This window comes from Suricata suricatta, chromosome 9 (assembly GCF_006229205.1).
Source record: "Suricata suricatta isolate VVHF042 chromosome 9, meerkat_22Aug2017_6uvM2_HiC, whole genome shotgun sequence".
NCBI lineage: Eukaryota > Metazoa > Chordata > Mammalia > Carnivora > Herpestidae > Suricata > Suricata suricatta.
This window is the reverse complement of record NC_043708.1, coordinates 39,315,927-39,330,151: the sequence shown is the minus strand read 5'-3', so window position 1 is coordinate 39,330,151 and position 14,225 is coordinate 39,315,927. Positions and strand designations below refer to the sequence as shown.

The 14,225-nt window shown below is 41.4% G+C and overlaps 1 protein-coding gene across 2 annotated transcripts in view; it reads left to right on the top strand.

Annotated features, from left to right (window-relative positions):
- DAAM1 (dishevelled associated activator of morphogenesis 1) overlaps positions 1-14,225 on the top strand; it is a 175,782-nt gene that overhangs the window by 110,902 nt on the left and 50,655 nt on the right. For both annotated transcript variants that reach the window (XM_029951671.1, XM_029951669.1), the window contains exon 4: positions 9,500-9,571. In XM_029951671.1, coding sequence (XP_029807531.1) covers positions 9,500-9,571 — 72 coding nt within the window. The remainder of the gene's footprint in view (positions 1-9,499; positions 9,572-14,225) is intronic.

The window sequence follows — 14,225 nt, the reverse complement described above, 5'->3', positions numbered from 1 at the left end:
GACATAGTTCTAAGTGCTAAAGATGAAAGCCATTGCTATTGCAAGTCATCCTTCAGTCTTTCCAGAAAATGACTGACATTCTGAGGCTTAGGAGGAGGTGTTGGGTTTCCTGGCAGACACAGAAGCCGCTGTTCTGTAATCATTCTTCATGTGGGCCCAACCGGATTTGGGCAACAGATGCACCTGATGTGTAATTGTGGCAGTGGCTGAAAATGTAACCAGGATTGGCAGTCCCAGGGACCACATGACTACCTTGAAATGTGACAACATAAGAATTATTTTTTGAAGCCAACTGCCTCCCTTTGGCAAGTTTCAAATATGGGGTGTAGTTTTAGCCCACTGATAGGGGTTACAGGGAAGCGCTGCTGGAAGGACTGAGGAAAGCAAGAGTCTCGGGAACCCAGGTTTGTGGACCTGCTGGTTCTTCTCTTCCCAGTGAAAGAACAGTAAGAGAAAACAGTTTGGAGGCAGAAGTCAGGATTTAGAAGACCAAACGATGCCAGGCTATTTTAAAAATTAGGATTAAACTACTTTCAGGGTGCAGTGAGCTTGGTAAGAAGATGACTTTTAGGCATGGTAGGTCCTGTCTCTTCGCTAGAAAACAGTGCAAGTTATTGGGCAAATTCCACATACTTTATGAGTTGATCCTAACTTACAGCTGGGGGTTACTGAAGATGGATTGGCTTGAAGGAAAGGAGAAAACCTAGAAAATAATTGATGACCAAGTTAGAACTGTGATGCACTCCTGCCCTCTTGAGAGCCAGGCTTATTCTAGCACAGGAGGTGACAAACTATGGCCCGTGGGCCAAATCTAGCCACTTAAATGCTTTTCATAAATAAAGTGTCATTGAAACGGCAGTGCTCTTTCATCTGAGCATTAGTCGGAGCTGCTCTCACACTGAACAGGGGCAGAACCGAGTAGTTGCAACAGACTGTGGTCTACAAAGCCTGAAATATTCATTATCAGGTCGGTAGAAAAGTTGGCCAGCACCTGGTCTGTCAGGTTATTCCAGGTTAATTCACTGTGACTGTCTTAGGAGAAGATGCTGATGACACTGTTCTTGATTCAGGAGAGAAAGTTAGCAGACGTTATTAGCAAGGTCTTCCCCACAATATTTTTCCATCTTCCATCCTACCTGCTCTTCTTTCCCTGTTCCTCGGACCTGTTCCTTGGCACCCATTCTGTATCATTCCCTTGAGTTTATTAGAGGACATACACATCAGGGGGTCATACCTAATAGGATAAAATATTTTGGCCTGTCTCCCTCTTTCTTGTTAGTAATCTATAAAAATTCCAGGTATTGAGTAAATTTATTTAACATCCATTTCATTCATTAGCAGATAGGGCTGGGTCCATGAAATAGTAATGACAATTTAATGTAACAGGTAACTATTTTGATCATTAACAAGGGATAAGATTTCTTGACCCTATATATAATCACAGTTAACATGATTTCTAGTAGCATTTTCTCTATAAGTGGAACAAGCTTTCATTAGTATTTAGTTACCTTTAGCCTATAATAAAAATGACCAGAATGAACTTTACTCTGTATCATATGGAAATAGTGCCTTTCTGGTATTGAAGTTCATTGAGTTAAATCTTAATATTTCTCTAGTATTGTTGGGTTGATGGTACTAGTATACACTGTTAGAGGATTTTTTAGCCATTATAGACAGTGAAAGAATATTTCTTTCACAAGTATTATCTAAGAATATCATGGGTTTGTAATAGTGAACATGAAGATTTATGGCTTTAGTTGGCCAAGCGCATATTGCTTCAGCCTGTGATTTGTGGTCTCATGAACATCCACAGAACATGTCCTTTGTAATTAATTGAACTTTGTACAGCCTATTTGGGTCTTACTAACAGCATCTGAAGCTGAAGAAAAACTCTACCAGTTCTTCCATATTATTACTTGGGAAATGATTCTATTAAAATTTTGCCCTGTGGTAATTTCAGAAGAAGTTATTCTTAAAGACTTAATTTTAAATTTTTTAAATGTTTTTTATTTATTTTTGAGAGACAGAGAGAGACAGTATGAGCAGAGGAGGGTCAGAGAGAGAGGGAGACACAGAATCTGAAGCAGGCTCCAGGCTCGGAGCTAGCTGTCAGCACAGAGCCCGACACGGGGCTTGAACCCACAAACTGAGATCATGACCTGAGCCAAAGCCGGACGCTGAACTGACTGAGCCACCCAGGTGCCCCAAGACTTAATTTTTGAACTGTGCTTTGAGTCTCACTGAGAGACTTTAGCTGCTACTAAGAAATTGTTTGCCACACAAATACCAAAGTGTGGAAATTTCAAAAATTTTAATACCCTTTGAGTACACAAATCTTGGTTCAAATCATAAAATTTCTTTGCATAAACATTTGATATTAGGGTTGTAGTGTGTTTTAGAAATAGAAAATCCAGTGAGAAGACAGATGCAAAATGTTTTAAAATATTTGCAGTGGGGAGCGGCGGGGGGAGGGGGTGGGGGGGTGCCCTAAGTGTAGAGAATAGAGACCTCCCAAATGTTGCAGGATCTTGTTGACTTGATGCATTTCATGTTACATAGAACATCTTAAAAAGCACTTGTCCTAACAGAACCTACAGTGCTTTAGAGCTTCTAGTTTAACTGTGAAGATAGTACATGTTCTTGGCAAAATAGAAGTTGGAATTCTACAACAGTTTATACGTGAAAGACTTTTCCTGTTGCTACCCAGCAGTAGCCATTGTCCAGTTTTCTTCTATATATTTCCAGAAATGGTTGAATGTTAAGTGTACATTTTTTTCTACTGATGAGAAATCATATTCTGAGGCATTCCACCCCCCCCATACTATATTTGGCCATTTTGAATGTCATTCCATAATTATTCTTAGTCCTGTGTTACTGCTACAAAGTAATTTATTCAACCAGCTCCCTTTCCATATATTTGTTCACTTTGTTATTTGCTGATTCAAATAGCGTGGCAGTGAAAAAGGTCTTTGTAATATATATCTGTGCAAGTGTAAATATAGAATTGTGAGCTGACTCCCTGAAAGTAGACTTAAAAGAGAGTCAGAGGCTGTGTGTGTGGTTTTAAATTCAAACAATTACCGTCAAATGTCCCTGTGAACTAGTTGGTCTGATTTGTACAGTCCTACCATAACAAGGACTGAGAATGGCCATAGCTGTGGCACGCCGACTGTGTGGAGCCTGCTTGAGATTCATTCTCTCTCCCTCCCTCCCTCTCCCTCTCTCTCTCTCCCTCCCTCCCTCCTCCTCCACCCCAGATTGTGCTCCCTGCTTCTCCCTTGCTTGCACATGTGGTCCTATGCGCACTCTCTGTCTCAAAATGGATAAAACATTGAAAGAAAGGGAGGAAGGCAGGCCAGCTGGCTGGCCATAGCTGGGGATTTTGGAATAGTATCCTTATCATCCTAGCTAGCTAACATTTATTAAGGACGTTCTGGGGGCACCTGGGTGGCTCAGTTGGCGAAGCATCTGACTTCGGCTCAGGTCATGACCTCAAGCTTCCTGAATTCAAGCCCCACATCCAGCTTCTCACTGAAAATGCAGAGCCTGCTTGAGAGTTCTCTCTCTCCCCCACCTCTGCTCCTCCCTCACTTGAGCTAGCTCTGTCTATCTGTCTCTCTCTCAAAATAACAAATAAGTTTAAAAAAAAGAAAAGGATGTTCTGTGTGTCCTGTTCTCGGTGCTTTCTTTACTCATAATAACCTACTGAATCCTCACAGTGACCCTGTGGAGTAGGCATCCATTTTACAGATAAGGAAACTAAAACTGAGTCATATAGGAAGGTTACTTAACTTGCCTACCTGTACATCACCATAAGTAGTGAGTGGCTGAAGATTTAAATATGTTTCTGTTGGTGAGAGAAGAAGAGGAACACAGCCAGCTTGGAGTGGTAGGGATGATCATAAAATGAAAGACAGAAGTCTGGGACATAGCTGTGAATGGTGTCCTCAGGAAGAGTACAAAGAAATAGTGCAAAATTTATTTTTGTGGGCAAAGTAATGTGGAGAAAAATAAATGTACTCTTGTGCATTTATTTTTGAGAGAGTCAGTATGAGTGAGGGAGGGGCAGAGAGAGAGGGTGACAGAATCTGAAGAAAGCTCCCGGCTCTGAGCTGTCAGCACAAAGCCCAACACGGGGCTCGAACTTAACCATGAGATCATAACCTGAGCTGAAGTCGGACGCTCAACTCACTGAGTCACCCAGGAGTCCCTGTTTCCTCTTGTGCATTTAAAGAGAATTGGAGAATCTCTCTTGGAATTTTTTTCACTAGCCACTGACCAGAGATTTAGAATAAAAAAATGTACCAGTTGAAATGAGGCCAAGTTAGAAAAATGATGTATTTCTTTATCTTCTAAATGAGTTGGTTAATTAAAGCCTGCTTTTTTAAAAAAGTCAATTTCTTGATGGTCCCTTGTACCTTACCAGTTTCCTTTCCTAGCATAGGGGGTTTTGTTTTGTTTTGTTTGTTCAGAATTTGAGACATTGGAAGAAAAGAGTTTAAAACTAGTCAGTGCAGGCTGAAACAAAGTGTCAGAGTCCATCCAGAAGGTCTTGTCTATCAACATTCTTATTCCTGACTATCAACCTACCAAGGAAACAGGGTGAGTTGGATTAAAGAAATAGTAAAACTAGTGTTGGGTTCTCCCACCCCCCCAATTGCTTTCTAAAAGAAGTAGCTGTTGAAAGTTAAGTGTTTTGTAATTGGGTCACTGAACAACATACATTTTTAAAAATTACTAGTTTTAAGAAATTGGGCCATCAATCTAAGTACAGAACACACTGGTTTCCGTGACCGCTATTAGAGTTCCATAGAATCTTAGAGCTTATGGGGACTCGAGAAACAGTCTTGTCTTACCCTCTTGCTTTGGAGAGAGAAAAATGAGGCCCAGAGATATTCAAACTTGCCAAGAAATACTGATTGAGTAAACCAAAAAGTAGTTTCTGGAATCTCATCTTCAGATGGCCAATCTGGTCATTTTCCCACCACCCCCATCACTCTGAAAATAAGTGATGTTTGCAAATACAATCTAAATAGTAATCATCAGAATATTTAACAACATAAAATGTTTATATCAATTTAGTGCTAATTATTTAATAGACCTAAAGATAATAACACTTTCAAAAGGAATCAAAACTCAATTTTAAAATAAATGATCCATTCTGTAGGTAGAATAAAAATCGATTTAACGTGATTGCTAGAATTTGTATTCTCATAGGGCAAACCTCTAGGTGTCATTAAGTGCTACCCACAATGTTTTTATTTTTTTTATTAAAAATATTTTAATACTTATTCATTTTTTGAGAAAGAGAGAGAGACAGATTTGAGCTAGGAATGGGTAGAGAGAAAGGGAGACACAGAATCCAAAGCAGGCTTCAGGCTCTGAGCTGTCAGCACAGAGCCTGACACGGGGCTAGAACCCACAAACCATGAGATCATGACCTGAGCTGAAGTCAGACGCTCAACCAGCTGGGCCACCCAGGCGCCCCATATCCACAGTCTGCTTTAAAAGGAGAAAATAGAACTTTTTAAAAGAATATAGAATGAAACCAATATTCTTGCTTATTAGATAAAAGTTCTAATGGGATCAGTCAAGGCAATAATCAAAAGTAGGGTTAAATGTATATGCTTGAGGGAGGGATTTGTTTACAATTCCAGTGTCCAGAATGGTCAATGCTATCAGCTCATCTTCAAGGACTCTTGAGAAATCCCTGTGATGGTGGCTATTAGACTGGTGGATAATGGAACAGGAGAGCAGGTTAGGGGAAGGCTCTGTAAATGCTGTCTGTATGCACACACATAAATAGATAAGGCATGGAAAAAGGGGTAGAAGAGTTCACACAGAAAAAGTCTAGAGAGGGATCAGAGGTAATCCAAGCAGGACATCAGACCTTAGACTAATATTTAGAATTAGAGTAATACTCAGAAATGTTGAATATAACAAAAATAGCAATAAAGATTTGGGGAAAAGCAAACTCATTTTGGGCCACCAACCATGTTGGAGTTTCTTATATACACAGTAAGGTAGTTAGGAGTGAAAGGCCAGCTTTGCACTCAATGTGTGTTGCTTGTGATTAATCTGAGGTCTAATATTAGGAAAGAGGTGCCCTGATTCTTTCTCACTGGCTCTAAATTTCTGGTGGGAGGACCTTTGGCAGCTCCCCTGTCCTCTCTTTGCCCCCGTTTTGTTCTCACTAAAATAAGATAGCTACCTACCTCACCCGGTAGATTTCATGAAGAGCATAGCGCATGGAACAGTGTTTGACACCCAGTAAGCTGCGCCTGGGTTAGATATTGCTGCTGCTTCAATTACAACGAATATGTTTATGCAGTCTTGTTTATTTTTCCTCGTTTCTCCGTAACAAAACAGAAGGAAGGCAGATGGCTCAAAGAATGACACACATTAGAGACTGGCAACACATAGGTCCCAGTTGCTTTTCCGGGACATCAGACATGTTGTACTTTCATCAGCAGCCTCTTTCATGGACTCCTTAGGAGAGATTCTCCCCGTCGGCATGTCTCAGTGTCCAGCGCTCTTATGAGGACCCCCGAGAACAACTGCATTCGTCTCTCCCTGGCCCATGTCTCCGTTTATCAGCAGCCACACGACGTAGGAACAGAGGGTTGGTTCACAGATGTGTTTCATTTGGCTCCTGAAGCACACTTCTGTGTGGAAGGACCAGGACACACAGAGGACACTGGAGACACATTGCCAAAATGAAGAACTCCGAGGGTCACCCCCAGGAATAGAGCGATAACAGTACTTTTACGAGAAGCGTTTATATTGTTAGCTCATTTGATTCTCTCAGCACTGAGGCATGTGAAATAAAAATGAAGCTGTCTTTCCCCTATTTTGACTACAGTATCTAGGTCTACCCTTAGTATGTTTACATTATTAAGGCATTTCCAAAGTGTAAAGATTTCTCTCCCTATGCTAATCTTCAGCTTCTAAGATGATCTCCTGTTCTGTTAACCACAACTATTAAGCTTACAGTAGATGGGCTCTCATGGGACCCCAGACAGGGGATGGAATTTTGTTGTAGTTTTGGACATTTGCCCTAGTTTGAGGGACTAGAAAGATCTGGCACCTTCTGTTTTATTTTATAGGTTCAAATACCGTTGACTATCACTGTGAGTTTTGGCGTGCTGAATGCATTGGTAACTAGGGTTTTGCTAACTTTAATACTCCATTTTAGGAGGAGAGAAGGGTTCAGCATTTACACTGCCGTTGTAACTATTTTATTAACGTGTTAAATAATAGTCAAGGACTGTTCTAAAAACTCATGAGATTTTCTATGCTTTTTAAATCCATGCAAGTGTAATACGGTCTAACTTCAAAGCTGCTGCTATATCTTTGTCCTCATTGTCTGGCCTGTTCAGTCTCCAGATAAGTTCCGATATTCTTTACTGCCAGCTTTTAAGGCACAATTAGTACTAGTTACTTTGCCCACTTTTTATGACTACTTTAAGAATAGCTTTGAGGGGCGACTGGGTGACTCAGTTAAGCCTCTGACTTACGCTCAGCTGATGATCTCATAGTTCATGAGTTCGAGCCCCATTTCGGGTCCTCTGCTGTCAGCCCAGAGCCTGCTTTGGATCCTCTGTCCCCATCTCTCTCTGGCCCTCCCCCCTTCTCAAAAATAAACATTTTAAAAAAGGGCAGGGGTACCTGGTGGCTCATTTGGGTAAGCATTTAACCCTTGATTTCGACTCAGGTCATAATCTCACTATTTCACGGTATCGAGCCCTGTGTGGGGATCTTGCACTAACCTCACAGAACCTGCTTAGGATTCTGTCTTGCTCTCTCTGTTTCTGCCCCTCCCCGGCTCATGCTCTCTTTGTCTCTCTCTCTTTAATACACTTAAAAAAAAACAGTAGTTTTGAAATTACTTTTTTTTTTTTTATCTCACCACATAGACCTGCCTAGAAAGATTTGTTTAGGAAGAGTGTTTTTGAGATGAAGTATAGGACTGAAATGAAAAGTCCCACTTTGAAACCGCTATCCCAAGGACTGAGATTCTGACGTCAGTTAATAGGTAGTGACTGCTTCATTGCCTCGTAGCAGCTTTGTGTACCTGGCCCAGCACTTCTCCAAGGGGACAGGGATAGCAATTGTACCAAGGTGCGCTCTGAATGTGAAACTAGAGAAGACTGAAATTGTCCTCTTTGAGTCTGATCACATAAATGACTTACAGCCACATAGGTTTGCAAACATGCCTGGAAAGCCCCAACTGCAATGCCGTCTTCTGATGAACTCAGTGTTCCCATGGAGCCGAAGCCACGGCCCCCTAATTTTGGGGGGAGATGAGGGTTCAGGCTGGCAGGGAGCTGCTATCCACAGAAGCCCTGTGGGCCCTGGTGCTGGCTTTAAGTCCCCTGTTTTGTAAGATGAAAGACTGACTGGAGCGGTTTAGGAAGGGGCTCCCGAATTCCTTGTGTTTTCTCATCAGCTCAGACGCACTACCTTTTCCCAAACTCACAAGGTGTCACCGCGCGAGGGCTGGGCCCATGAGCAATGTGTGTTCCATCTACTACTTTCCACCCAGTGTCCGGCTTTGTTCTCCTTCTCATCTGAAGCAGTACCTAGTTTTGGTTACATCAAATGAAACCCTTTAAAAGTTTTACTGTCTTCTGGACTCTGAATAAACTAACTAAAAAAGTTTAATTAACAACTGGCCAAATCCTGTGGTCATTTTTTTAAGACGACTTTCCTTCTTTTGTGGATTTCATCCAGACATATAATTGAGCAATACTGTCCTCAGTGTGACACAGGATCTAGAGATCCTTTGTCCTTACAACAAACACTGTGCCCTTCCCAGGACTATTGTGTCCCTAAAGGAAAGCAATATCATACCATGGTGTGGCTAAGTTCCTATTTAAATTCCTTTTTACAGTCAATAATACCATAACAATTTTTGTGGTGACAGATGGTAACTAGACTTCTGTGGTTGCCATTTCGTAGTTTATAAATGTTGCATCACTACGTTGTACACCTGAAACTAATACAATGTTGTATGTCCATTGTTCTTCCAATTTTGGACACAAATCATGAAAGACTATTGAATACTGAAAACGAACCATGGACTGAAGGGGGAGAGGGAGGGAGGGAAGAGGGTGATGGTCATGGTGGGGGGCACTTGTGGGGAGAAGCACTGGGTGTTATATGGAAACCAATTTGAAAATAAACTACAAAAAAAATAAAAAATAAAATAAAAATTAAAAAATACATTACAAAAGTGATAAAAAAGTAAATTCCTCCTGATTCATGGTTCAGAAAATGTCCTCTTGTCACTCCTAACTCTGACTTCAGCACTGTCTTGTCGCTAGTCAAGTGGGCAGTCTGATGATTAAAGCCAACATTTGAAGACCAATAACTTCTATTTCACTGTCTCCTAATGGCTTGCATAGGCAACTGTCAAGATGCTCGGAAAATCAGATGTGCTTATGGCCATTGTGTGTATATATCTGGTGGTATATTACTTTCTTTTCTTTGTCTCTAGGACCAGGAAGAAAACAAGGGAGCAACAAGTTGGCCTGAATTCTACATTGATCAGCTCAATTCCATGGCTGCTGTAGGTATACTTTCTGTTCAGTGGCACACAATTTAAAATGCAAATTTATCACACAATTGCACGGTAAATTGTCTTGAGTAAGAACTTCCAATTGTCCTTATCTTTCCAAACTCCATTCCAAACACTCCGTGTTGGTGGAGGTTGGCGGGGCGGGGAAGGAGGGCAGGAGTGGTACTTGGCAAAATGATTTTTTTTCCAGTATGTTTTACATAAAATCAGCACACACTAAAATATAAGTGAGTTTAATGTTGTAAGAGGAAATGAAATCTTAAATCTGGCTTATGTTCAGCTTTAACTTGCAATCGCTCTTACCAGTCATTTGGAGCTTTGTGATGGCGGCACGATTCTACAAGTTCATGCCATTCAAAGACAGACAGTGAAACCGGTCCTTCACTGTTCTCCTCCCATTCTCTTGTTCACAGAGGGCTTGCTCACTAGCTCCTGGTTTCTGGATTTTACAGGGCAGCCAGGTACTCTTACTCCTATAAATTAACAAAAGGAGTCTATGGAATAGGTGGTTGAATGAAAAGGCATAATAATTTTGCTGAGACGTCCTTGGAAATCTTTGGTCAAATAATTGCTTAAAACGCATTCTCAGTATCTGAAATGCACGTCCTCATCACATGGATGTCTCTGTAACGTCAGCGCTCTGAGCAGCTTGCTGGGCACCTATCGATCCCAGCTAAAATACGCAGCAGAAAACAAGTCCTCAGCCTTTGAGCATCCGCAGCTGAAATCCTGTACATGTTGATAATAACTGAATATTGCCCACAGTGGGACAGTCTCGTGATTTTAAGAGTCACTGTATTAGATTCAACGTTAAATTTATAACATTCCAGCAAAGTGATAGCTTCCATAACAAATGCTTTCCTCTTTCCTCCTTCCGCTGAGCCTTTTTGGAGAATTAGCTTCTTAAGACTTAAGGCAGACATTTTAAAAAACATTGTCTAATATTTTGCTGCTGCAAACGTTAAAAACTGACCAGAATATGTGAATCACTCACACTTTTACTAAACTTTCAGCGGCCTTCTCTTTTAGTAACTTCCTCTTTCCTAGTTTTTTTCTTTGAAGATATTTCTGCCATTGCACAATGAATAATAAACAGCCTGGTAAATGTGACCGGGACCATATAAGTGATAGAAGAAACTGCTAAGCTTTTAGGATGTCTAGTCTAAAAGCACGGCAGAAAATAACTTCCACAGCCCTCCTGTGTAAGGCATCCTACACAGTGGCAAAGATGGGAAAGGGGTGATCTCAGCATTTATACGAGTATGTTAGCAGAATGTGAAGCTGTAGCAGCTGTCAGGGATTTTCTATGCATCACCAAGCAGTAGTAATTTAGAGCCATTTACATTTCCTGCGTGTGAAGGTTGTATTCTCCATTCTTGTTCCTGGCTGTTGGAGGGGGAAGAAAGAGTTGTGGGGCAGGCTGTCTCTCTTTCTAATTAAGTCAGCATTGTTTGATGTAACAAGGGAAGTTGCTTCTTCATTAATGAATTCACTTCCATCAATGGAGAAGTACTAAATACTATGGCATTTTCTTTCCTTCAAATTTTGGGGCAGTTAGGTTAATTTGTCTTTAGTGACTTACTCCATGCATTGTATGGAGTCAACCTGGCTCACTTCCTGCACAAGAAGGTCTGTGATGTGCCAGTACGAGGCATTTCTTTAAGAGCCTCACTTCTCCTTTGGCCAGCTCCTTGGACAACCCTTTGCTACATTCATGAGTCATCTACATTTTAATTATATTTGCTTCCTAATTCAAAGTCCTCTGCAAGAGTATCTCAAGGCAATTAAATTGTCAGTCACGTCACAATTTTTTGTACTTAACACCTAACAAAGCTTTCTAATGCTCCTTTAAGAACAGAGCTGGCACTTTCTAGGGTTCAAGGTGAAAAGCAGTAATAGCTCACGAGTTATAAGACCTCAGAACTCCTGCGTATGTAAAGAACAAGGAGGTCTGATGAGACCAAAAACCCTATACTGAATTTTCTGTTTTTTCTCACCAAATTTGTTGCTACCACCTCCTATTATAGTTCTGGCTGATCTCTCAGATAACTATTTTGGAGTATTCCCAGGGGCACTCAGCAGAAATCCTGATCCTTATCCCTGGGGACTGGAAAGACATACGGCTCCTGCATATCCTTTCATGGGCCGGGAGCTAGACACAAGCTCTCTAGCTGGGAGACTTGTTGAAGGGGCATTTATCCACACTGTTATCATCCATTGTCTTCAGCCTCAATAGCAACTACTGCCATTGAGTGCGCAGCATGTGACAGGCAATATAACAGGTACTTTACATGTTGTTTTAAATCCTTATAAGCACCCAGTGCCATAAGTGCTGTTTGTAGATAAGGAGTCTGGGACTTGGAGAAAGGTTACCTTGTCCAAGGTCATCTAATTAGGAAGCAGTAGAGCTGGAATTTAAACCTATCAGTCTGAGCTCACAGATTCCTTTCTAATTTGCCTCTCACTGATTTGGTTTTTAAAACCCTTTGGCAAGTAAAAGAGGCCTGGTGATCCCACTGCCCCCGCCCCCTCCCCCTCCTCTGACTTTTCTGAGGTGGGGCAGGCATCTGTTTTCTTTAATGCCTCCAGAGTCTGATGAACTGTCCAGGCCGAGAACTGCAGCACTTACTGGTCTGTGAGGCCGTTTGTGGAACAAGTTCAGTTACTTTACGTAAGCTTCTTAACAAGAATGCTTTGTTCTTGAAAGGACCCCTGAGTGATCAGTTGGCTTTTAAAGAGTGAAAAACAGTGTAATAAAAGTACAGCCCAACAGGTTTGCGAGGGGCCTGGTCTTCCTTTGTATGTGGCTTCCCCTCTGTGCGCTCTCAAGGAGGAAGATATGAGGTGAAGTTCAGCGTGCTTAGCCTACTGGCTTAATGACATCACATCAGTGAAATGTTTCAAACAGGAGCTTAGTTCCAGACTCCCAGCCAGGAATGATTTCTGTGCTTGGTTTGTTGATCTTTCTTGGACTTGCATGTTCCAAGGTACAGCTTAGTAGCCTTCATCAGAAGATCCTCTATCGAGATACACTTTGTCTTTTGCCCACTTCTCAAGTGAGCAGGGGTGTGGTAAGTCGGTAGAGCACCCCAGGAAGCTGCCACAAACCTGTCCTGTGTAGACCAAGGTGTGCACCACATGTTTGTCCTAGCAGCCATCTTTAGGAAGGTGGGCATTGGCTCCTTTTTCTCCAAAAAGGGGCAAACCACGCCTTCTTCCTACATGGGAAGCTTTAAAACTTTTGACTTTATATAAATTATCTTGAAAAGTCACATTACAGTATGACATTCATCTACATATCCTCCATTTTCTCAGTACAACACACATAATCTTAGATTCAAATCTGATTGCATCACATGCAGAAAAGAGTATGTCACCTCCATTTTGAGAGGAAGGTAACGGTCTTTTTACTGGGAAAGGAAATTCTAATTTTCCTGGCTTTTGATAAATCTCCCAGCTCTACTGGGGAGAGACTTCATGTAGTCTGTCTTTATTCAGATGTTTCACCCTTTCCAAGATTGTTAAAAGAGTAAATACATACATCTTTCTTTAGTATTAGCGAACCATAATAAGAAATGTGTGTCTTTAATTTAGGTATAGTTTTTGTGTGATTAAGCCTAGGAATGAGTGGTGATGTTCGTAAACGGCTTGATTCTGAGCTGCAGATTCAAAGTGATTGCTTAAGAGTCTAAACAAGTTCAGCTTTGCCTTAGGGGATTAAACATACTTGGCCGGATTCATGCTGAATTTTCCAAGGAATACATCTCATAGAGCTGTAAAGAAATGTATTGGCTATTTCTGCACACAGCCTCTTCTCCTACCATCCAATGGTCACAGCTGTCCAGACACGTCACCAAGCAAGAGGACAGTGTCAGCAGAAACAATAACAAGTTTGAAAAACAAGATTTTACTGATTTTTATTTCAGTTGCCTTAAATGACTCTGATATATTTATTTGTTTGGAGGTTTACCCCCTCCTAGTCATGAAGACAAATTTAGGCTTTAGTTAACATTTAGTTACTCAGTGCTGATACTATAAACTTGAAAAAAGTAAGTAAAGTCACCCTTTGATGATTTGTGGTCCTGAAAGAAAGGGAGAGACTGGATCACTGAGACACATGGATAAGAGCCAAACTCGCCGCCACCTCCCACCCCTTGGTACCTTAGACTGTTTCCGAGCTATGCATTTAATCTGTTTGGTAATGGATAGGGAGACTGAGATCAGAAAAGCCACATGTTCAGAAAAGGATGAAGGTAAGGGACCAGAGTCTCCATGGGTGGAGGGCACCTGAGGCAATTTAAGACTTGGGGATACTTTTATTACGACTAAGGGATCATGGGCTTAAAGGAATGGAAACAACTGTTTCACAAGTATAAACTTGACTAGCATCCTGACTGTTATGTCAGCTGAGATCTACTTCCTTAGGGCCTCATTCCTCAAAGCGAGGTCCATAGACCTGCAGCATCAGCACCGCATGGAAACTAGTTAGCAGTGCAGCACCTTGGGCTTCACTCCAGACAGTACCGCATCAGAACCCCCATTTTAACAAGATCCCCGGATGACCTGTATCCACATTAAAGTTTGGGAAGCACTTCTCAAAAGATCCCTGTGTAGGGAGAGTGTAAAGACAGTTCCCCTCCACTAC